The following is a 23,859-nucleotide window of genomic DNA, read 5'->3' as shown; positions in this document are numbered from 1 at the left end:
TTGCGTAGGAGGTGATACCTGAGCCAAACTGATGGATGAGTTATATTTGCAGTAGCTGAAAGGTGGGGAAGAGAATCTCAGCTAGAGAGAAACACATGAGCAGAGGCTCGAATGTAGGGGTGAATATGACATACGTATGGAACAGCAGAGAAAAGCTTAACTCTTGGGAAGCCATTGAATAGGTGAGTTTTCATAAATGTGCTTTAGAACCTTGCTTTATAAATGGTGGGAGGGAGGGGTTCAAGCACTGAGTGGTTAGATCTCAAATTACAATAAAGATTAACGATTGCCAGGACTCCTTAATTTTTGACATTGAATAATGGTAACGTCTCCACCTAATTTCTTTTTAATACGATGTTGATTAATAATTATTACTTTAAAAATGAAAACAATTATAAAAAGGGGTACACTGAGACACCTCACCCTATCTGTCTTCATCCATCTTGTTTCCCCTCACCCCAATAGGAAGCCACTTTGATTTTCATTCCATTCTTTCCAGTTTTCCTTATGCATATGCAAACAACATGACTCTATCTTATTTCCTGCCCCGTTTTAGTTTCCTAGGGCTACTATAACAAAGTACCACAAACTTGATGGCTTACACAACAGAAATTTACTGTCTCACACTTCTGGAGGCTAGGAGTCCAGAATCAAAGTACCAGCAGGGCTGTGCTCCCTCTGAAACTCTGAAGACTCCTTCCTTGTCTTTTCTAGCTTCTGGTGGTGGCGTTCCTTGGCATTCATTGTCTTGTGGCTGCATCACTTCAATTTCTTCTTTCAGTTGTATCATTCTTAATAGGAGCCACTTGCTAATTTCCTGAAAAAAGTGTCACTGTGAATCCTGCCATTCCTTCTCATTGTTACAACCAAATTACACCATAATAATGGATTGTTTAATGTTCTGACTCTAAGTTTGCCACAGTTTTCTTCTCAGGGAATATCTGAAGCCATTTATGTTATTAATTCTCACATTTCAGTCATGCCAATGTTCTTCCTTGCAGGTGGTACTGTGAAGGCAAGGAGCTTGAAAATTCCCCAGACGTTCACATCATCCAGGCAGGAAAACTGCACTCACTGACCATTGCTGAAGCCTTTGAAGAGGACACAGGACGCTATTCCTGCTTTGCTTCTAACATCTATGGGACAGATTCAACTTCTGCTGAGATTTACATAGAAGGTAAAGCAAAATACTCTTGGAGCATGGCACTTACAGTAAGATATATAGTTATAATAAATAAGTATTTATTGAGGGCCTGCTCTACCACACACTCTTCAGTGGGGATAACAGCATTGAGCCAAACAGACAAAAATCCCTACGTTCGTGGATAGATGGCATTTACATTGTAATAGGAGAGACAGAAAATAAATGAGATAAATAAAATATATAATATGTTAGGTACATGAAATGATTCTGATCATCAGTTTCAATGTGTGTGTGTCTCATGGGGGAGGCGGTTCCCACACCAGCAACAAGCAATTCTTCACGGCACCAATTTGGTTTCCTACAGTTTAACTCAATTCTGACCCATCTACCTGGAGATGGGTGTCAGATCCAACAAGTTAAGGGCTCAGTCCCACAAGACTGCTCACCCCCACCCCCTTCAGATGCCAATCACACGCAGTAGGTGGGCAGGTTACCCACAACTTCTGTCTGACTTGGCTACAAATTGGAGGTTCTCACAAACCCCTCTTCAGGTTCAATTAATTTGCTAGGGTCGTTCACAGAACTCAGGGAAACACTTAATTATTTTTACCGGTTTACTACAGGGTGTGATAAAGGATATAGATGAACAGTCAGATGAAGAGATACAGAGGGCGAGGTGGGAGGGTCCTGAGCACAGGAGCTCTGTCCCCGTGGAGTTGGGGTGCGTCACCCTCCCAGTGTGCTTACGTTCACCAACCTAGAAGCTCTCCAAACCCCATACTATTAGAATTTTATGGAGGTGTCCTCACACAGGCATGATCAACTATTAACTCCATTTCCTGCCCTTCTAACCTTTCTGGAGTATGAGGTGTGGGGCTGAAAATTCCAAGCGTCAAAATTATGGCTTGGTTTTCGGGTGACCAGCCCGCACCCAGGAGCCATCCCATCCCGAGTCACCTCATTAGAACAAAGGACGCTTCCAGTGCTCTCATCACTTAGGAATTTATTGGAGTTTTAGGAGCCCTGTGTCAGGGACCTGGTCAAAGACAAGTATTAGAACAAGAGATGCTCCTAAGTGCTCATCACTTAGGGAATAATAAGGCTTTTAGAAGCTCTGTGCCAGGAACCAGGGGCAGAGACCAAAATATATGTTTTCTGTTATCTTACAGCATATATGAGCATATGAAAGAAATAGAAAGCAAGGAAAAGGGATAGGAAGTATGTGTATGTATATATGTGGCGTGTGTGTTTGCATGCATGTGTGTGTGTGTGTGTGTACAGGCGGATGTACAAGACCTCACTCACCAGGTGACATATAAATGAAGACCTGAAGGAACTGAGGGAGTGAGCCACAAAGATAGATATTCAAGGGAAAAACATTCTAGGCAGAGAAATCAGTAAGTGCAGTGGCCCAGAAGAGGGAGTGTGTCTGTCTTAGGGGACGGAGATGAGCAGTTGAGGTCAGAAGTTCAAGATGGGGTGAAGGTGAGAGGAAGCAGGTGAGCAGATCATGTAGGTCCTCACGGGTCACTGCAAGGACCTGGCTTTTACTCTGAAGGAGATGGGAAGCTCTGGAGGATTCTAGGCAGAGATGTGACATGATCGGACTTAGTTTTTAACAGGGCCACTCTGGCTCCTGGTTGAAAATATACCAAAAGGAGCACAAGCAGGGAGACCATTTGGGAGCCTTGGAAAGGCATTTATATCAGGACCAAAATTAGATGACTAATTTTAGGGAACAAATCAATTTATTTACCTGTATATTGACCTCAGTTTTTGTATTTATTTATTTATTTATGGCTAAGTTGGGTTTTTGTTGCTGCGAGTGGGCTTTCTCTAGTTGCGGCGAGCGGGGGCTACTCTTTGTTGCGGTGCGCGGGCTTCTCATTGCGGTGGCTTCTCTTGTTGCGGAGCATGGGCTCTAGGCACACGGGCTTCAGTAGTTGTGGCACGTGGGCTCTAGAGCACAGGCTCAGTAGTTGCGGCGCACGGGCTTAGTTGCTCTGCGGCATGTGGGATTATTCCACACTAGGGCTCAAACCTGTGTCCCCTGCATTGGCAGGTGGATTCTTAACCACTGCACCACCAGAGAAGCCCTGGGAGCCATTCTTTGGTACTTTTATCATCTCTAATACCTTATGTATGCCTTGCTTTTAGCACTTAAATATTGTATTATTATGGTATAAAGGCAGGAACTGTCTCATTCTTCTTTATATCTCCAACACCTTATATAGTACCAAGTACATAGTGGTTATTTAATAAACTTTTATTGAATAGATGATTGAATAATGATAATAACAATGAATAATATATGAATAGAAGTGTGTTACATGTTTTCATCCTCAAATATTTGGAGTACAATAAATACCTCCAGATTTAGCTGTGTGATATCTTCCTGGAATTCACTATCTTGAGAAGCAAAGCCAGGATCAAAGCTCTGCTAACAGTGCTGAGATTGGATTGCTGATTTTTAAAAATTTGTAGTAACAGAGCTTCAAACACCCCCACTCCCAAGATGAAATGTGACTTGTTAATATTAGGACTGGATGGAAGAGCATCCACCTACACCTACAACGTTTGGAATCTAATGCAATCCCTTCTTTTATTTAATCTATGTAGGCCAAGAGCAAGAGGATTTATGGACACCACAGAATGTCTGCAAAGACTGCTCTGTTAGTCTAAAGGCATCAGCAGGTGTTTTATATACAAGAACACGTGGAATTTGGACCAGTTAATTTGAACTCTGTCACTAACTAGCCATGTGACCTGAGCAAGTACTTCAACTACTAAGGGTCTAGTTCCTCATCTGTAAACTACGTGTTAGTTTAGGTAATCACTGAGATTATTTCTAGGTCTAAAATTCTATAGGTCTTCAAATGCCTAGGAACCAGTTTAAGAAATTTTTTTTTAGGGGTCTTCCCTGGTGGCACAGTGGTTAGGACTCTGCACTCCCAATGCAGGGGGCCTGGGTTCGATCCCTGGTCAGGGAACTAGATCCCACATGCATGCCGCAAGAGTTCACATGCCACAACTAAGGAGCCCACGAGCCGCAACTAAAACCCAGCACAACCAAATAAAAATAAATAAATAAATAAATACATTAAAAAATTTTTTTTTAAATTACATGTCTTATTTTTATTTTTCCAGGGGTTTCTTCTTCTGACTCAGAAGGGGACCCTAACAAGGACGAAATGAATCGGTAATTCCAATTTTCTATCTTATTTAGCATGCTCAGGTCCTGAGAAAGCTGCTAATTGTTTAGTAGAACTTGAAGAGGGGGGCTCCAGGGTTTGACCTCAAAAAAAAATAAGATTGGGTGGATTTGGAGAAAATGCTATATCTTTTGCTTGTTGCTGCTTAAAAGATTAATTTTAATATTCCCAATATTTTAAAAATGAAGTATCACGTATGAAATATCATCATACTTATATGTAAAGAGTAAAAAACAAATAACTCAGTGGTTAAAAAAAAATTCATGTTTTCTAACTAAATAATAGTATTCAAAATAACACACAGTCTGGTGAACAAAAATTATATGTATGAGTGATCTGGGCAAGACACAGCCTTTTTGCTAAACGATTGTATTGGGTAGTGAACAAAGTTACATTACTTTCCACAACCATTGGCTAAGCACCTCCTCTACACCAGGAACTTCACTAGATGCACTGGGTACTAAGAAAAATCAGATGCTTCCTGCCTTCAAGAGGCTCACAGTCTAGGAGAGGGAAATATATGCATAGCAAATATAGCAAAAGATGTATACCACACATATAGACAGTAAGAGTAATAAAGTGTAATAGACTATGATATAACCGTGTGCAGGGTTTAAGGACTTGGCACAAAGGGCTCTTTATTGGTTGGGGAGGGAAAGAGAGATCAGGAAAGGCTTCACAGAGTTGGTGACCTTGAGCTGGGTCTTAAAAGAGCAGTAGGTGGACACCCCCGAACAAGGGAGGAAAGGGTATTTCAGGAAGAGGAGACTGTGGACAGAAGGCATGGGAACTAGAAACAGACACAACAGCCATCCCTTGAGACTACCTGAAACATGGGCAATGTCTGGAAGACAGGTTAAGGAGCCGATAACTGAATTTGCATATTCTTTCCTCTCCTACAGAAGGCAAGCTCTTAAGGGCAGAAATCATGACTTATTCTTCAAAACGTGGGGGGTATGCCTACTTTGGAATGATAATTTGCTTTTAGCTTTTGTGCACACATGAAAATTCATAACCAGAGTAAATGATTTCTCCCTTTAACTCTCTTCCTTATCATTCTCATGGCTTCAGTTCAGTTCCTCTTCTTTCCTGTCTCTTTATGCCAGTCCCCTCCTTATAGATACTCCAACCTTTTTCTCTTTTACAGTCTCCAAACTACATACAGCCAGTTCAAAGATAATTATGATCTTATCATTTTCCCGACTTAAAAAAATTACTACCTATGGGAAAATAAAAATCAAACACAAAACAAATGACATTTTAAAAAATCTCAACGTGGGCATACAAAGCTTTATTCAATAGAGTATCAACCAGGCTTTCCTGCCCCTCCTCCCCCAATCCCCCACCTCAGGCTCTCTACATGGCTGCCATCTCACTCAAACAATGTGCGGTTCATTTTCACCCCTTCGTTCAAGCTGTTCACTTTGCTAGGAATGACCTATCTTCTCTGCCTGGCAAACTCTTATTTATCCTTCAAAGCCCAGTCAAGTTCTATAATAAGCTCCTCTGCCATTGCACATACATCGCTCCTTCCTCAAGGCTCTCATAACATGGGTATGAATTAGAGCCTAATGGGTATGAATTTGATATATGAACTTAAATAAGCAAGAAATATCTCATTTGTTCATTTTCTTTAAATCTACTTGTAATAGTTAGGATTTAGCTCCAGTTGTGTGTAATAGTGACCCCAAATAACAGTAACTTAAATAAGACAAATATTTTTCTCCTTTACATAAAAATATGAATTTGGCTGGTAAAACAGCTCCAAATTCCACTGGGTTCCGGTCTGCTTCCAGCTTTCTGCTTCACCTCATTCTAAGATGTGGCCTCATCTTCTTAGATTGAAAGGAATAAAGGACATACCCTACTCCCCTTTTAAGGTCATCTCTCTTAAATTACATACAGCACTATCCTTCATATCCCATGACCAGAAAGTAGGCATGTGGCCACAGCTAGCTTCAATGAAGGTTGGGAAATGCAATCTTTATTTGGAGTAGCTATGTAAAGAAATCAGGGATTCTAACATCATAGAAGAAGAAGACAGATGCTTCAGGAACACTGATAGCCTCTACACCATCAAATGATTCTGCTTCTGAGATTCCATCCTACCTGGCTCTGGGAAAAAATTCAATCAGTCATTATTGGGTGTCCCTTTCCCCCTCCAAATCTGTGCAAAGATTCCCGGGATATAGCAGATACAGAGATGTAGATATATAGTTTGATATTAAACACTGCTCTAAGCATCTTACATGAATTACCTTATTTAACCCTCACAAAAGCCCTATGAGGTAAGAATTATTATTTCCTCATTTTAGAGATGAGAAAGCTGAGGCAGAGAGAGGTAACATCTAGACAAAAGGAAAGCCCATCCTGTCATCGGTCATCTATCCCCACAGGTTATGGGTGAGAGGCCCATGTCCCAGATCTCAAGGTCCCTTCAAGTCTAGTGCTTTGTTTCTTCCTGATATGTTTGGGTACTGATATCTTTAGCAAGATTGGGAGCCTTTAATCAAGGGATTGTCGTCCCCTCTGGACTCAGGTTCTCCCTCTTGTTAGGTTCTCTGGCAAGATCCCTGGACCTCTCTCTTCCCCACAACAAAACTGAAATAATCTACCCTCTGCAGCCTTCTCAAGAATACTTGCTGGCTCCCTTGCCCTTCAAACAATCTCTTTAATTTAATTTGTGTAAACCTGAAGAGCTCATTGACTCAGGCTATTTCTGCTTTTTGCCATGCCAGAATCCCAGAAGCAAAGATTTACAAAGCCTGGCCTCCTACTTGAAATAGGAGGGGGAGGGAAAACACAGAGGGCAAAACCAAAACAGATCTCAAACAATCTTCTGCACATGCTCTGTCACAGCACTTGTCTTGAATCTCAGTGAGTTGAGAATATGCTGGAGTCCCCAGCTCTGCCAACAGCAGCTAACTCAAGGACAGAACTGGCGTCTTATGATCTTCCTGTTTACACTGCCTAACAAAGTGTGTAGCAAAGCCCTCAGTAAATGTTTGTGTAATATTGTTGAACGAAGATTTCTGTAAGCATTTCTGAAAGCTTTGCTGAAAGGATTTTCACAACGATGATAGGTCTGTTTTATAATCTATATTTTAATCACTTCTCAGAATCCAGAAGCCAAGTGAGGTGTCATCCCCTCCCACTACTTCTGCAGCCATTCCTTCAGCAGTACCCCAAGCCCAGCCTGTGGTGGCCCAGCCCAGTGTGTCAACCGTTCAGCAGGTACAAGGGTCTAAGTGAGACACAAGCGCCATGGATTGTGACAGGCAGGCACTGTGACCATGACCATCTTGTATGGCATGATCATGTTCTCCTCTGTTGCAACTTCATAATGACCTTGGGCAACACACTTCTATAGTCATGATAATCACTTTGTGCTTCTGATGTACGATATCAGTAGTTCCCCCGGCTTTGGGAACATATTCTCTAACTTCATAGGCAAATTTCATAGCAAAAGAAACTCTACAAAGTAGTCTCTGATATTCCAGTTTTATGAAGGGCATTGACTACATATACAATGAGCTGCCAGCTCTCACACTGGCCCAAGACACTCTGTATCATGAAACTGAGTTTCATGGAGCTATTAAAAAAAAAAAATTCTACTTTCTAAGATAGAGCAACCATGAAATTAATTTTTAGAAAACCTCAAAGTCTCTCATCCTTGAAGTTAACAATGATGATGATGATAAGAGTGATGCTTATTGTAAAAACATTTTTAAAATACAGAAAGTATATTAAGTAAAAACTTTAGTCAAGGTTCGACTCCTCTGCCCCCACTCTTCAGAGGTACCTCCTGTTAGTAATTTCTAGCAGATAGTTCCAGGCATTTTCTATGCATATCTATAAATGTATATTATGCATATACTTTAAAAATATGAAATCATACTAATAGAAACATACTTGTAATGTGTTATTGATATATTCAAATATAAATATTGATGTATATAAAGATCTACAACCTTTAAAAAAGTTTTTAAAGTACTTATCTGACCCATTTAGTAATGCAGAGGGGTCACATTTTAGTTCTAATTCAGTAGTTTTAAAACTGATCTGTGGAGCCTCAGGGGTCTATGGAACCTCTTCAGGGGGTCAGGGTTCATTACATAGCTCTATATGTGAGGGGGTGGGGATGGCCAGCACGTATTTACGGCCACCATGACCTAGAAAGAAATACAATCAGTTCAGCATGAAATTTCATGTCTGCAATTCATAGACTTAGAAAACGTCAGTCTTTGGTTTTAGATTAATTTCATACACCAAATTCTTTAGCTGTGTTATACCTATCTATCATCTGTCTACCTACCTATCTGATAATCCCAGTGACAATGAATCTATTGTTGGTTCCCTTCTAACAGTGTCAGAGCCCTCCCAACTATCTGCAAGGATTGGATGGAAAACCTATCATTGCAGCTCCTGTGTTTACAAAGGTAATCAAACTATAACTTCTTTCTGTCAAGGCTTTAAACACACCACAATACCCAAACAAAGTTGTAGGATTCAAAATTCACTGATTTTATCTCAGGATTTTGGTCTCTTATAAGTACAGGATAGGATTTGGGGTTTTGTGGTAGCTGTTACCATGTCGCTCCAAGTTGCAGATTTCTAATATTAGTTTGTATAATAAGGGAAAGGTCATCCCCACTCATCACATTGATCTCTGTGGCCATCCTATTGCTTTTAAACACAGTAGCCACACCTAGGGGTCAGGTGATACACTTCTAGGCACTTACTATCCAAGGGTTTCTCTGGATGTCTTTGGTATTCAAGGAGATGGAGTTACATGCTCTTAAGAAGCTTAATACAAAGCCTCACTCTAGAACAAAGAGCTTTCTTTTTCTAATCCATGGTATCAACTACTGTGGTGGCATCAAATTCTGAGTCTCATAATCTTTGTATTTAGAACTGGAAATTTTACTCAGGCACTTTCATTTACAAATGAAAAAACCAAGGGAGGGCCAAGGAGATTAAACAATGTATCCAATGTCACAGAACTAGCAAGTGGCCGAATCAGGACTAGAAACAAGTTGTCCCAATTCTGTCTACTGTTCTTTCCCTTATATAACATAGACTTAGTTTATATGTTGCCCAGGACAATAAACTCAAAGGTGCAAAACTGAGTCATATTGGATTTGTTTTGGTATTATGAAAACCACATGGATGGAGTCTATGCCTGGATTTACAGTTTATTGTTTGTAATGAATACCAAACTTAAGCCCAAAGAAATTTTATCCACTCAGAAGTATGATTTAGAGGAATGGTTCTCAATCAGGGTTAACTTTGTCCCTCGAAGGACATTTGGCAATGTCTGGAGACATTTTTTTGATTTTCACAACAGGGGGCTGGCATCCAGAGATACTGTTAAATATCTTGTAATACACGGGATGACAGCCTCCTGCAACAAAGAATTATCCAGCCCAAACTGTCAATTAGTCCTGGGGTGAGAAATCATGCTATAGAGCAAAGTGGGAAAAAAAAAAAATGTCTTTTCCAATGAGTACTGATCCTAAAAGTATTGCTAAATTCACAACTTCCACAGAAACATCCATTTTAGTGACGTTCCACCATATCAGCTCATCCAAGATGGTTTTCCAAAATCAAGCAGAGTCTAAGAGTGAGACATGTTTATCCATAACTGTATCAGGTTGGCAAACATTCTTATGTGAAACAAGATGCCTCTCAATTTTTCAGGTTTGTCTCTTGTAACCGCTTTCGGAATTTAAGTTTTGCTATTCTCAAAGACTTGAAGTAGGAAAGCAACATGTTGTGATTTGGTGAATACCAGACTTGGATGAAGAGTTATAAGTGGACCTGTGTGTGTGTGCGTGCACGGGCGCGCGCGTGTGTGTGTAATGTAGCTAACAGAGCTACCCCTAAGTGTCTCCTAGTTCACTGCTAAGTCACCTAGCCTTAAAACAGAGCTTTAAATGCCGAGAAATCAGGACACTTTAATTTGTCGTGCCTATTTGTCAGGCAATGCTGACTCTTCAAAGGCAACTAAATCACAGAATAATTTATACCCAGTCCCAAACTGACATCTCCTCCACTCGTCTCCTCAACACCATCTGCCCAGCTAGACAGCAAAGAGGTGTCCTTATCTCCCTCCACACTTTCAAATATTTTTGGGTGCTCTACATCACCTGGTACATGCCTCTGGTACAACATTTAGCACAATAATAAAGATGTTTAGTTTTCTGTCTCTCCCAAGCGCCTTGAAGGCTATCTCTAATATCTACATAGGGGTCCATAATGGTTATAATAGGTCCAAAGCCATTTTTGTCATTCTGAAAAGCCTAACAGGACTTTAAAACCTATTCTTTACATTTAATTTTCATGGACTGGTTAGCCTCAACTTTAGCTGCTTTTGTGTGGTGACTGATTACCTCCCTCTAATTAGACGCTCTGATTTGCAGATACCTATATGCCTTTGATGGATAAAAATGGGGAAGATAATTAGTCATTAGTATATGTTGTTAATTAGATACATCTCCAAAAACATTAGATCCATGGTGGGAAAACAGTCTCTAGTACAGGGACTCAAACTCCGGTGAGGCTTTCTCAGCCCTCGGGAAGTGTGCTTTTGCCTCCATAAATGGGATCAGGGTTGTTCAGACGTAGGGCACTAGCATAGGCTGTGGCTCAGATTCCAGAGGGACTTATCAGCAATGCTGTGCTTGCATTAGTTTCCATGAGTGAGGGTAGGATTGAGGTCATCGTCACTGCCAGTGACATTAGAAAATTTCTGAGTCAGAGCCACTGATGGTGGTAATCACGTGGCACAGGCCCTGATAACTGATCACTGGCATATGTTTGTTCAGGTTATTCCTTGCTCTGTTTACTTCTTTAGGGACTTCTGGCATTCCAATCCCTATGACTCACTTTCTATACTGCCCAACAATTATTTCTCTGCCAATAATGGCAAGAAGCCATTCTTTTGAAAGCAACGATTAGAGAGCAGAGTTTTATTTAACTCCTTGTACCTCCTTTGGTGATAGGGAAGTACTGGTATTATCTTCTTTTTAAAGAAGGTTAAAATGAAAATGAGGGTTGCCCAGCAAAACAGTGGTAGAGTTTGAAAGAAGTCTGGGGTCCCATGTGCTAATTCACTGCTCTACCTATAGAGGATACCTATATTTTTAAAATATTTTATGGAGATAGACTATCCTCCATCCTCTATACAGTATCAAAAACTTTCACTCTGTTTATGGGGGGAAAACAGTGCTCACACTCCTTGAGTGTGAAGGGAGGTAGATGATCAAATTAGAATCTTACTCCTATCACTGTTCCCACTCCAACAGCAGCTGCTCTGGCAGGCTTTCAAGGCTGCAGCCCTGGCTCCAGCTGCTTCAGCAGTAATTTGAAGAGTGCAAGGGGGCAGGGGAAGTGAGAATTTGAGGAACGGCACTTCATTATATAATAGCTGAGGCAGGAAACCCTGAAATGACAGGTACAGTGGTTGGCCCTAGATTCCTGAAGATTACATGGGCCCCTGTCCACAACCTGACAATTCCAGAGACTTCTCTGATTCAACTGTTGCACTGGGCACCTGTGACAATATAGGGGCAAAAAGGTCTTCAATCAAACGGTTCTTTATCAGTAAAAACTGCTGTGATCCAACTCCGGTCTAAAAGCACTATAACATTCACTTCCAGCATCTCCCAAGGTGCAAAAATAGCAACTAGATTTAAAAAAAGAATAAAGTGACAATATGAACCTTACAGCTGATATCTTTTAACCAATAAGGGAGATGCCTTTTCTCAAGGATGTCCCTGCATTATATCTGTGGGTATAGGTCTTCCTAAGCAAGAACTGTGTCCTTTCAACTCACATTTACAGCACCTGGCACAGAGCTTGGCACAAAGCGGGAACATAATTATATTTATTCTGTGGTGAACTGCTTCCATTTCAGCTAAGAAGGAATTATTGCTTTTATCACTTTGTGGCTTCAGAGTGTTGTTAGGAGTAGAGAAAAAATCCAATGTCAAATGGCCGTGGAAGACATGCTTCTCAAGTCTCTGTGTTGTCAAGTCATCCTACAAAGAATGTCTTCCTGGATGGTCAGTATGGTGATGACACACAAGACAGATTTGCACTTTGGATACTGTTTACTGCAGGAGGTTGCAGACTTTTCACTATAGGGACTTCAGTTCAGATCCATAATTCCTAGTTAAGACCAACTTAATCTTAGCTAGTTGGGGAATGTTTCATGTCTTATTCGTCTTCAGTGAAGTCAAGATAAATATGATCAAGTCTTACACAATGTGCCATTAGTAACAGCCTAAGACCTACTGCTGTGTTGAACACGGCCCCATCTAAACTATGTTCAAATGGTGTAACTGGTTTGGACTGGATGTGCAGCAATGTGAGCCGATTTCTTCTTATGAGACTTTTGTAGAAAAGCACAGTTTTCAGCAGTAACAACTATCATTGTCCTTCAAATTATGACCTTCAACAACCCTTTCTAAGTGCCTTGTAAGATGACCCCTGGCAACTCCTTTACTGAGTATTGACGACGTGTCACACTGGAATGAGCTTCCATCTCATATCACAGTCCCTTAGCTGGCATATTCTAGAACTATAGTATCTCAGGTATCTGGCTAGACTCTCCAATAGAACACAGGTTTTGGCCTTCAATTGCAAGTGAATAATTACAACCAACTAATGTTGGTCTCAACTGTAACATATTCTCTCAAGGAGGTCCTTTTGCAAGCAGGACCTTGGTGTAACCTCTGCAGATTGAGAATTGGTTCATATATCTGAACCTCAAGCCATGTCAGAATGTAGATTGACCTCATTCTGCTTACATCTATTAATTATTTATTTATTTATTTTTACGGTACTCGGGCCTCTCACTGTCGTGGCCTCTCCCGTTGCGGAGCACAGGCTCCTGACGCACAGGCTCAGCGGCCATGGCTCTAGGGCCCAGCCAATCCGCGGCATGTGGGATCTTCCCGGACCGGGGCACGAACCCGTGTCCCCTGCATCGGCGGGCGGAGTCTCAACCACTGCGCCACCAGGGAAGCCCTACATCCATTTTTTAAATGTGCCATATTTTATTCATTCAATCCCTTCTGCCACCACCACTTTTTTTGCTTTGGTTTTCTTATTTGTTTGCCTCAAGAAGGAACGAAACTCCATTATGTATGAATCCCAGGGAGATGTCTGACTGTCATTAAAGTTTTCAATGGGCCCCCAAAACTACCATCTTAGCACAGAATTTGCTCAGATGTCAGGGTGGAGGGCATATTCACCAGCTTGCCAGGAGCACCCAAGACTCATTGATGCTCCCTGCTTACTGAGAACATTCCATTCTTATCACTAGAAGCTATTGTTTTGGGGTAGACAAGGAATAACCAGGTTTTTAATCAAATAGTTCCTTATTACTTCAACAACCACTCTGTGAAAATCACAGACTGAATTCCTTCAGCAAACAAATTTGGGAATGCAAAAAAAGAACAAAACACTAACTCCGAACTATAGCGCCCCCTGGCCGTCACAATATCAACTAACACATCCTTCTGAGGTAAAAGTCTCCTACTACAGCTAAAGCCATGTGGTTAAACCCACCCCAATATTCCTAAAATAAACGCCATAAATATGATAGGTCTAAGCACAAAATATCATATATTGTTAAGAGCTATAAACAATCACAAGATATTTGTAAATGACAAAAGCAAAAAAACTACTGGCCTTCCCCTTCTCCAAAGCAAGAGCCAATATGTCCTAAATACAGACCCCAAAATTGTAATAATGGGAAAGCCTTGCAGCATTTGTTGCTGATAGAGCTTGTAGAGAAAGTTAATCACAACCTTTCCATGTTTATCATATTTAGGCCTATATTAAAAATAAAAATGTGCCCACATATATGCCAAAGGAGCATTTCATAATCAAATGAAGTACCAACTACATAAACGTATGTGTGACTTTAAGCTCACAAATCATGATGAGTGAAAGATAAGTTGTGAAAGGAAAATGTGAGTTCCATTCTCCCATAGCATCTATTATAGAATATACCGATATTTTACAATGGAAAGTGATTTTTGTGAACTTTTTTGGGGGGAAGCGTGAAAGAGCATTTAACAATGCCTTCACAAAATTATGACATATTTTACCATGACCTAAGACTCCACATGTGACTATGATTTCATAGAGATTGTCATTGTTTACCTCCCTCAACAGACATCGAGGCTATCCTGTGAAGAACACATAAGGAAAAGAAAATAGCAAAACAAACGTCAATTTCCAGGACTACAGAAAGTAGGCAAGGCAAAGCCAAGAAAATAGTCACTTACTTAGGCCACAGAGATAGTCCACCTTGTGGAACAGTCTTGTGTGGAAAAATATACATTACTCCCATACTGAATACACCTAGTAGATATTCACTGCAGATTTTTTAAATTGTTATTATTTCTGAAAACCAAACTCTACTTGGGCATTTTCTTAAAGGAAGCAGAATTACTTTACCAAATATTAGTATTTTTGCAAACCCTCAAAATGTTTCACCTAGTATTCAATAAATTTTCTGGCACTGCAACAGAGAGGAAAAGGAAGAAGCTAGTGAGGGAAAAGCTTCCTATGCACTCAGATGATTCTGTCTTTAAAAACAGATTCAGGGACTTCCCTGGTGGCCCAGTGGTTGGGAATCCGCCTGCCAATGCAGGGGACACAGGTTCGAGCCCTGGTCCGGGAAGATCCCACATGCCGCGGAACAACTGGGCCTGGGCACCACAACTACTGAGCCCGTGCTCTGGAGCCCACAGGCCACAACTACTGAGCCCACAGGCCACAACTACTGGAGCCCGTGCTCTGCATCAAGAGAAGTCACCACAGTGAGAAGCCCACGCACCGCAGTGAAGAATAGCCCCCGCTCGCCGCAACTAGAGAAAGCCTATGCGCAGCAAGGAAGACCCAATGCAGCCAAAAATAAATAAATTAATTAATTAAAAAAAATAGATTCAATGTGCATCCACAGAATTGAAGCTGCTGGAAATGTACAAGATATGGAGAAAATCCAAATATGGAGGCAATGGTACCTTTTTCGAAAATTCAGCACTGGGAGTAGATTCCAAAAATATATACTTTTTGGTTCTAACAATACTCTTCTCATTACAGATGTTACAAAATTTATCAGCCTCTGAGGGTCAGCTAGTTGTCTTTGAATGCAGAGTAAAAGGAGCTCCATCTCCTAAAGTTGAGTGGTATAGAGAAGGGACCTTGATAGAAGATTCTCCAGATTTTAGAATTTTACAGAAAAGTAAGTTGGTGCTTTAAAATTATTTTTCTGATAATTTTTATAGATTTATTGTATACATTTATTTTTATAACTTTTAACAACTAATTAAAATGTAATAAAAAGAATAAAATAAAAAACACTTATACTCCACCAAACTAAACCCTATTATTAATATTTTGGTATATATTCTCCAAAAATTTTTCCATGCATATATTTTCTTTAAATAAAAATAAATTTTTTTTGTAAATTGATTTTTTCACTCAACATTTCATGAACATCTTTCCATATTAATATAGCACTTTTTTACTTTTAAAAATAAGTTGATACTATCAATTTCATATTTACTTACTCTCCTATTGTTGAAAATGTAGAGACTGTCCACAAATTTTTACTGTTAGAAACTATATTTCAAAGCTTGTTAACAGAGAAGATCTTTGTGAATATCTATGAATAAATCTAAGTACTAGAATTGCTACTGTAAATTCACATTTTTTTAGGCTTTTAATATAAATCATCAAAATGCCATCCAAAAAGGTTGAACTAAATTTAGGATGATTATATAATTGATGATCTAACCTGGGACACCTTGGGGAGTAACAGAGGGTGCTAGTAATCATTACACAGAGATCCCAGGAATAAACCAGATCATCCCAGTTGAACTGGGACACATGCTGTTTCAATTACATTCTACTACAACCAGCAACATATGAGAACTTCTTTTGTCTTATAGCTTCACTATCAATGGGTATTAAACTGTTTTTAAATCTTCACTAATTTTATAGGTCCCAAATGGGAATACTTGTTTTAATCTGCTCTTCACTAATGAGATGTGGAAAGGAACTTTTTTTTCCTATTTATTGGGTCTTTGAATTTACTTTAAAATTACCTATTATATCCTTTGTTCATTGTTTATTGAGGTTTTACTCTTTTTATTGTAAGAATTATTTATATATCCAAGTAGTTAATTCTTCTTTTCTTGTCATGCAGTGCTTTCACCTTGACGCATTTCAGTCGTAAAATATGTTGAAAATTATTTGCTTCTTGGTTAATTTGTTTCTGCCTATCACAAAATAGATATATGAATCAAACTACTATCAGATTTAACAACAATGATATATTCTGAATAGCAGCAACAATGATATATTCTGAATACCATTTAAGCTGAGGCAAAAAACCTCCACTAGTTCTATCAGTGTAGAAGAATGTAACTAAATTCAACAACTATTCCTTGAGTGCCTGCAATTCTATAAACCTTAGTTGAGCACCTGTTTTCAGTACCAAGCGGGCACCTTCAGGAATGCCAAAGAATTTTAAGACAAAGAACTGCTCCTGAGGAACCTGTCATCTATCCTGAGGCTCTTAATATTAGAAACCTTAGGGCAGGAGGTCTACGCTACATTATATCAGGATGTGAGAGCCCAAAGCCAAGAATGATCTCTCAGTCTTCACAAACTTTTTCAGGTCAGGCTGAATGGGTACAATAAAAGCAAGTCATCCTGAATCCCAACTAATTCAGTAACTTTTCCTCACCTAAGGTTTATGTGTCCCAAGTGGAACCCAAGTATGTCCCAAGATACAGCCACATCATTTAGTTAGCAGCTCTCTTGCTGCCCTTCTGTGATAATGATCCTATCCCTGTCAAGGTCATTGGTGCTTAGGTCATTTTACTTAAAATTTACAGATTAGCCTCGCCAAATTACTCATGAGTATGCAAAAGACACTTCTATAGGAAGCTTCTGATAAAAATATCACCTCTCAGTAAAATAAATGCTCAGAATCTTTTAATTTTTTTTTTCTTTTAGAACCTCGATCCATGGCAGAGCCAGGTAAAGATCATTTTAACTTTAATTTCATTTGTATGTGATCCGTGACTTGAAATATATAATAAACATATTGAAATTACACTGTTGTCAAGAAAAAAAGTTTTACAAAGAAGATCGAAGCCAACTCTAGCTACGACTGTAGGAGAAGGAAAGGCAAGCATGTGCAAGTTTGGAATATATATTCAATAGCTAATGTGAATGCAGTTAGTTCTGCGTTGTTGAGGAATGTTTCTTAGAAATATTTTCCCTCTTTCATTGGCCCCTACTCATGACCTCCTTAAACTGGGCAGAGCAATTTCCATGATGCTATCAATTCCAATTCCAAAGCCTATGTATCTCAAAAGTTATGCATCAGATTTTGAAATTCACAGAATCAATAAAATGTTTATGATGTTATTAGATTTGGTTGGGAGGATATTAAGATGACACATGGAAGCTCTTACCTCTAGAAAATACAAGTTGCTCACAAAACACAGCATAAACATCTGAATGTCCTCTCTATGATCACCCTGAAAAATAAGATTGTATTTGTGCCCATGGGTAAGAGTGATGGTTTGGAATTTCATTATTATAATTCTTCCTTCTGAAAACTGAATGGAAAGGCATTCTCGATGTAGACATTGAATATCCATGTTGCATAACCCTACACTAGGCCCTTGGGGATACAGTAAAGACCAGAGTGCTCTGGCTCTAGCATTGCTTGTAGTGGAGAAGCATTTTTCCCTTTGAAAATATTTCAGGCTTTTGATACTTTCAACCAAAGCAAGCTTTTTCACTAGGCAGTCTCATACAGAAAATAGTTTCAGAGTCACCCAAGAGGGGTCCCTGCTCAAAACAAGCCCCAGCTCCATGATCTAAAATTTCATGTTCAGAGAGTTCTTCTTTCCACCTTGGATAAAGCAAATACCCTTTGGAGACAGAATACTATATCTTATCAGGCAGGTATAGTGTAGTATGAATGAATTTATCAGATCATTTTCCGAATGCAGGTTGCTGAAAGATGAGAGTGCAAATGTTTGGGAAGGGCACAGAGAGAAGGAAGCATAAGACTCAGAGAAAGGTACCAAAACCAAACTTAGCCTCTCCATCATTTAGGATTCTTTGGGCAGCACGTAAACGAGACCTAACCAAAAATGGCTTAATCAACATGAAAAATGTATCTTGTTACATAGCATGATGCCCTAAGAAATGGTGGTCTTGAGATTGGTTAATTTAGCATCTCAGAGATCATCAAGGGCCAAGCTTTTTATTTTTTTTCCCCATTCTGTCATCTACAGAGTATCTCTTAGACTTGTTCTACTCATATACCCAAGACGGCTGCCACAGTTCTAGGTATTATATGCAGATGACAACATCCAAAAGCAAAAATAGGGAAAAACGCTCTCTTTTACCCCTTTTAAAAGGCAAGAAAAACCCAGAAACTCCCCAGGAGATTTTCCCTAATATCTTATTGACCAGAATTGTGTGTCACATGCTACCACCTTAGCAAGAATAGAGTGGTAGGGCTTCCCTGGTGGCGCAGTGGTTGAGAGTCCGCCTGCCAAGGCAAGGGACGCGGGTTCGTGCCCCGGTTCGGGAAGATCCCACATGCCGCGGAGCGTCTGGGCCCGTGAGCCATGGCCGCTGAGCCTGCGCGTCCGGAGCCTGTGCTCCGCCAACAAGAGAAGCCACAACAGTGAGAGGCCCGCGTACTACAAAAAAAAAAAAAGAATAGAGTGGTATTTCACACAGACCTATTTTTGCTTTAAATCCTAATTTGTTTTTGTGATTTTTAAGCTCATTGTTTCTTGGTCCTTTTTTTTTTTTTTTTTTTTTTTTTTTTGCGGTACGCGGGCCTCTCACTGTTGTGGCCTCTCCCGTTGCGGAGCACAGGCTCCGGACGCGCAGGCTCGGTAGCCATGGCTCACGGGCCCAGACGCTCCGCGGCATGTGGGATCTTCCTGGACCGGGGCACGAACCCGTGTCACCTGCATCAGCAGGCGGACTCTCAACCACTGCGCCACCAGGGAAGCCCTCTTGGTCCTATTTTTGACATCTGGACTGATGACATAAAAACAGATAATCTGCAAATCCATAATATACATTATATTATCATTAAATCCTCTTGTTGATTGTCTGCATGGAGTTATTCATTTTACTTCCTTTGGCTCATTTACTATGCTAATCAGTCAATTCAATCAAATAATTGGACTAAGTGTTTTCAAACAATTAATATAATCGGCTTCTTCTATTGACTTTTATAGAATCACCATCTAATATCAGAAAATTCCATAATTCCATTTCCATAAATAAGTCAGTAACCATTCTGCTTTATTGGCTTTAGAGGAGATCTGTACTTTGGTCATTGCTGAGGTATTTGCAGAAGACTCTGGGTGCTTCACCTGTACTGCAAGCAATAAATACGGCACAGTGTCAAGCATTGCACAGCTAGATGTAAGAGGTAAGGGCTCTTTCAATGCCAGAACAGTTGAGTCTATGACTTTGATTATGAGTATGGACAATGTATATTACCCTCTCTTACTGCTTTTCATATGAAGCTAGCTTGGCTCTCCTAAAATTTTTTGAATTACTGAGGAAAGTGTCCTTGAACAGAATCCAGTTTTCAATTTCTCATTGCATTTATCACCACCACCCCAGTTATCCTGCTGTTATTTATTATACTCCCTAAGAAAACATCTCCTTGATCTTACCTAAACTTCTAAAATTCTTTCCAAAATGGTACTTAGATTTTTTTTAGTTTTGTTTTTGTTTTTGTTTTTCCTGTATCCTTACCATTCTTTAATGTCCCAGATTGTGTTTTCTGTTTTTGACAAGCATTTCCATTAGCACATTTCGCCTGGGTTGGATACATGCCCTGTCTCAGGGTTATAATCCTATCTCAGTCTTGTTGAGTAAGGCTAACATCTCAGGTCTTGTTACCATCCTTTCAGGAAATGAAGACCCCAGAAACAATGGGTCTCTTCACTCAGTCAACTCTACCACCAACCTGGCTGTTATTGAGCAACAGTCATCCCCACCCAACCCAGAGCCTCCTTCTGTGGAACAACTCCCTAAACCCAAACTGGAAGGCGTTCTGGTGAATCACAACGAGCCCCGGTCCAGCTCAAGGATCGGGCTCCGTGTCCACTTCAACCTGCCTGAAGATGACAAAGGAAGTGAAGCATCCTCTGAGGGTGGCATGGTGACCACCAACCAGACCAGGCCTGATTCCTTCCAGGAGAGATTCAATGGACAGTCAGCAAAAATCCCTGAGCCTTCCTCGCCCGTCAAAGAGCCCCCTCCGGTTCTGGCCAAACCCAAACTGTAAGTAAAAATTAGAATGGATAACCAAGAGTGCCTGTGACCTTCTCTGACTCTGCCCTTCTTAAAAATGATGGAGCTAAAAAGGGAAATTATGAAATGAGAAAACACACATTAAATGCTTTGCAAATCTTAATCCTTACATCAGTGTAAGTGTACTATCACTTTCATCCTTACTATTCATATTCTACCTCCAAGAAATGTTACTCCTAAACTAGCTCAAAAAGATGTTTGTCTAACATTAGAGGGCTCCAGGTGAAGCACTTCTACACTCTTCTTATAAAGCCCTTTCTCATGTCTAATAATCTTTACGGTGTGAAATTTCATCTTTCTATTCCCCATTTCTGCTTTAACTTAAGTTTTTGTAGTCATTATAGAAAAGATACCTAGTATTTTTTAGTTAGTTCCTTGATATGGCTAGATATGCTGTAGTAACCACAGGCTTCATATAAATGTAATGGGTTGAAATTACAAAGGAAGTGAAGCATCCGCTAAGGGTGGCACGGTGACCACCAACCAGAGTCACCTCAGGAGTCTGATGCAGTTGTCACCCAAACCCTCCAGAGAGCACCCATCAGAGTCATGTTGCAATATTTAACGTGCATCCATAGGATACTACTATGTTCTGTTTGATCCACACATCAAAGTGATAAAAATTACATTTATAACTACCTAAACCTTTAAATATCAACAATAAAATCTACAGTAATAGCACTCCCATCATGTGTTTCTCAGTGCTGACATTCATTGGAAGCAGTTCATGTTGCTTAGTTTTATATTTTTCTCACTAACACACAAGGTGAAATTCTGGGCATAAAATTAATTGTTACAAAACATGCGGGTCACATCCAGAAATATCTCTGTCCCCTCAAAGTTCTGCCAGTTACAGGAAATAGGAATGTACTTAAAGTGAGAAGAAGGGAAGAGGTTATTGTAGGGATATAAGCAGCAGTGGGCAACCAAACACAGCCAGGTCCTGCACAGAGAAGGAGAAGCAGGGAGTTAAGAGCTAGGATCACATACATGGTCAGTCCAGCCTCTGTCCCCTGCTCACAGTCCGTCTTGAGCACCTCCTTGTTTCCTCTTTGCATATCCACTCTACTCTTCTCTCTTGGAAGACTCATCAATTCCTACCTGGCCCATGATGGCATGTCTTGTCACGATTTGTGTCAAGCTCCACTGCTACCTAAATCGTGCTCAGCAGCTCAATTCCAAATACCGAGCAGCCCAGCCTCGTCAGGGGCAGAGCATTTACATTTGGAGGGAAGAAGAGTCAAATGGATCAAATCAGAACTGTGTGTGAAGGCAGTTCGCAGAGAAGGGAGTTGTGAGAACAGGTAACCCCAAACAATCAATTGCCTCCTTTGTAGGGCCTCCTCTTACCCAGGGACTGTTTGGGGGCTATTAGGTATGTCAGTTAGGATGAGGTTTAGCTTCACGTTGCAGAAAGCCCAAACTAATGGTGAGTTAAACACATGAGGGTTTAGTTTTCTCTCAAATAAAGGAATTAGATGGGCAGTCTCAGGCTGTTATGATGGCTCCATAGTCACTAAGAACCCAGTCTCCTGCTCTGCCATCTTTAGCCCTGGCTTCTTCTCCAAGTGCCCTCCAAGCTGGCTGATGGTGGTCTAGTCATCCTGTCTGTATTCCAAGCAGCGGAAAAGGCAAAGTGGTAGAAGTCCAATTACTCTCCTTCAAAGGAGCCTTCTTAGGACTTACCCAAAATCACCTGCTTATATCTCATTGGCCAGAACTTAGTCACATGGTATATTAAGTACAAAGGAAGCTGGAAAGTGTGGTCTTTAGCTGCACATGTTGCCTCCATGAGTAAAATCAAGTTCCTTTACAAAGGGGAGAATTAAGTAGTCAGCCAGCAGTATCTACCACATGAAACTTTCAATGAATATAAAAATTCTTTCTACTAAATGACACCCTCTAATAATCCAGTCCTCAGCAGTATATAATTCTTTAATATTTTTTGTCTTCCTTAAATTTTCACCTAATTGTGTGAATATAGGTTTGTATTAGTAGAGGTATGAATATGCATGTGCATGCTCACCTCTCTCTCCCTCTCTCTCTCACTCTCTCTCTCTCTCTCTCTCACACACACACACACACACACACACACACACACACACACACCCTTTGTGAATCCACATGCCTACAAAGTTTTCTTACTGGTTTTAACCTTTCAGGTTTTATGTTAAAATATATTGACTCAATAATCTTGACGATACAATTTTCTGCTTGTTCCTTCAATTTGCCATTTATACAAAAAATAGAATTCTTATAGATCTTAAAACTGCAACAGAGAGGGAAGCTGTCATTTTTCAACACTGTATCATCAAAGCCTGGATAATTCAGACTGACATTTTCAGCTTGAATATTAAGCTATTTAGAGAAGTGACTCTTCATCCTGGCTACACTCTAGAATGAAATGTGGAGCTTTTGAAAAATATTTATGCCTTCCAGCCCAGTTGAATGAGAATCTCTCCACAGATTATTTTAATGTACAGCCAGGTTGGAAAGTACGGGTGTAAAGTTGGAGAACCAGAGTTACAACCCTTTATCACCCCACCCAGCCCCCTACACACACCCCTCCACAGCCAGGAAAAAAATAGAAGAATTAACATTTAAAGTGAGTAAAATGTCAGACTAAAATCAGAATGTACTGGGTAAGCCTATGCTTTGGGGCAAGTGTTTCTTTAGAGCAGTGGTTCTCAGTCCTGGACGCAGACAAGAATCACCCAGAGCCTTGCTATTCAAAGCACTGGCATCACCTGGGAACTTGACAGAATCACAGATTCTCATGCTCCACTCAAGACCTACTGAATCAGAAACTCTGGAGGTGCGGCCTGGAAATCTATGTTTTAACAAGCCCTCCAGAGGGTTCTGAGGTTCACTAAAGTTTAAGAACTGACCCACATTTAAAAAGATTATAATAACTATGCCTGGATCCTTTCCCAGGCCAACTGACTCTCTGGCCAGTGGTGCCTAAATCAGTAAGGTTTGTCTTTTATGCTCTCTGGGTGATCTAATGCACAACCAGCATAGTTACCACTGCCAAAACCACAGCTAAAAGCTGACTGCAGAGACATATTTACCCAGAATTAGTTATCCTAATCAGCAATGTGCTAG

At 40.3% G+C, this 23,859-nt stretch overlaps 2 protein-coding genes across 2 annotated transcripts in view; one reads left to right on the top strand and one right to left on the bottom strand.

The window, feature by feature from the left end:
* The window catches only part of HERC4 (HECT and RLD domain containing E3 ubiquitin protein ligase 4), a 270,043-nt gene that overhangs the window by 181,812 nt on the left and 64,372 nt on the right, over positions 1-23,859 (bottom strand). The window contains exon 3 of the mRNA XM_069541545.1: positions 17,865-17,930. The gene's annotated coding sequence lies outside the window, so the exon portion shown is untranslated. The remainder of the gene's footprint in view (positions 1-17,864; positions 17,931-23,859) is intronic.
* The window catches only part of MYPN (myopalladin), a 69,576-nt gene that overhangs the window by 13,720 nt on the left and 31,997 nt on the right, over positions 1-23,859 (top strand). Inside the window, exons 2-9 of the mRNA XM_060034924.2 lie at positions 1,002-1,177; positions 4,292-4,343; positions 7,476-7,590; positions 8,724-8,795; positions 15,478-15,619; positions 17,401-17,424; positions 19,745-19,861; positions 20,352-20,724. Coding sequence (XP_059890907.1) covers positions 1,002-1,177; positions 4,292-4,343; positions 7,476-7,590; positions 8,724-8,795; positions 15,478-15,619; positions 17,401-17,424; positions 19,745-19,861; positions 20,352-20,724 — 1,071 coding nt within the window. The remainder of the gene's footprint in view (positions 1-1,001; positions 1,178-4,291; positions 4,344-7,475; positions 7,591-8,723; positions 8,796-15,477; positions 15,620-17,400; positions 17,425-19,744; positions 19,862-20,351; positions 20,725-23,859) is intronic.

The sequence above is a fragment of the Delphinus delphis genome, chromosome 16 (assembly GCF_949987515.2).
Source record: "Delphinus delphis chromosome 16, mDelDel1.2, whole genome shotgun sequence".
Lineage (NCBI taxonomy): Eukaryota > Metazoa > Chordata > Mammalia > Artiodactyla > Delphinidae > Delphinus > Delphinus delphis.
The sequence above is the reverse complement of the archived record's forward strand: the minus strand, read 5'-3'. Positions and strand labels throughout refer to the sequence as shown.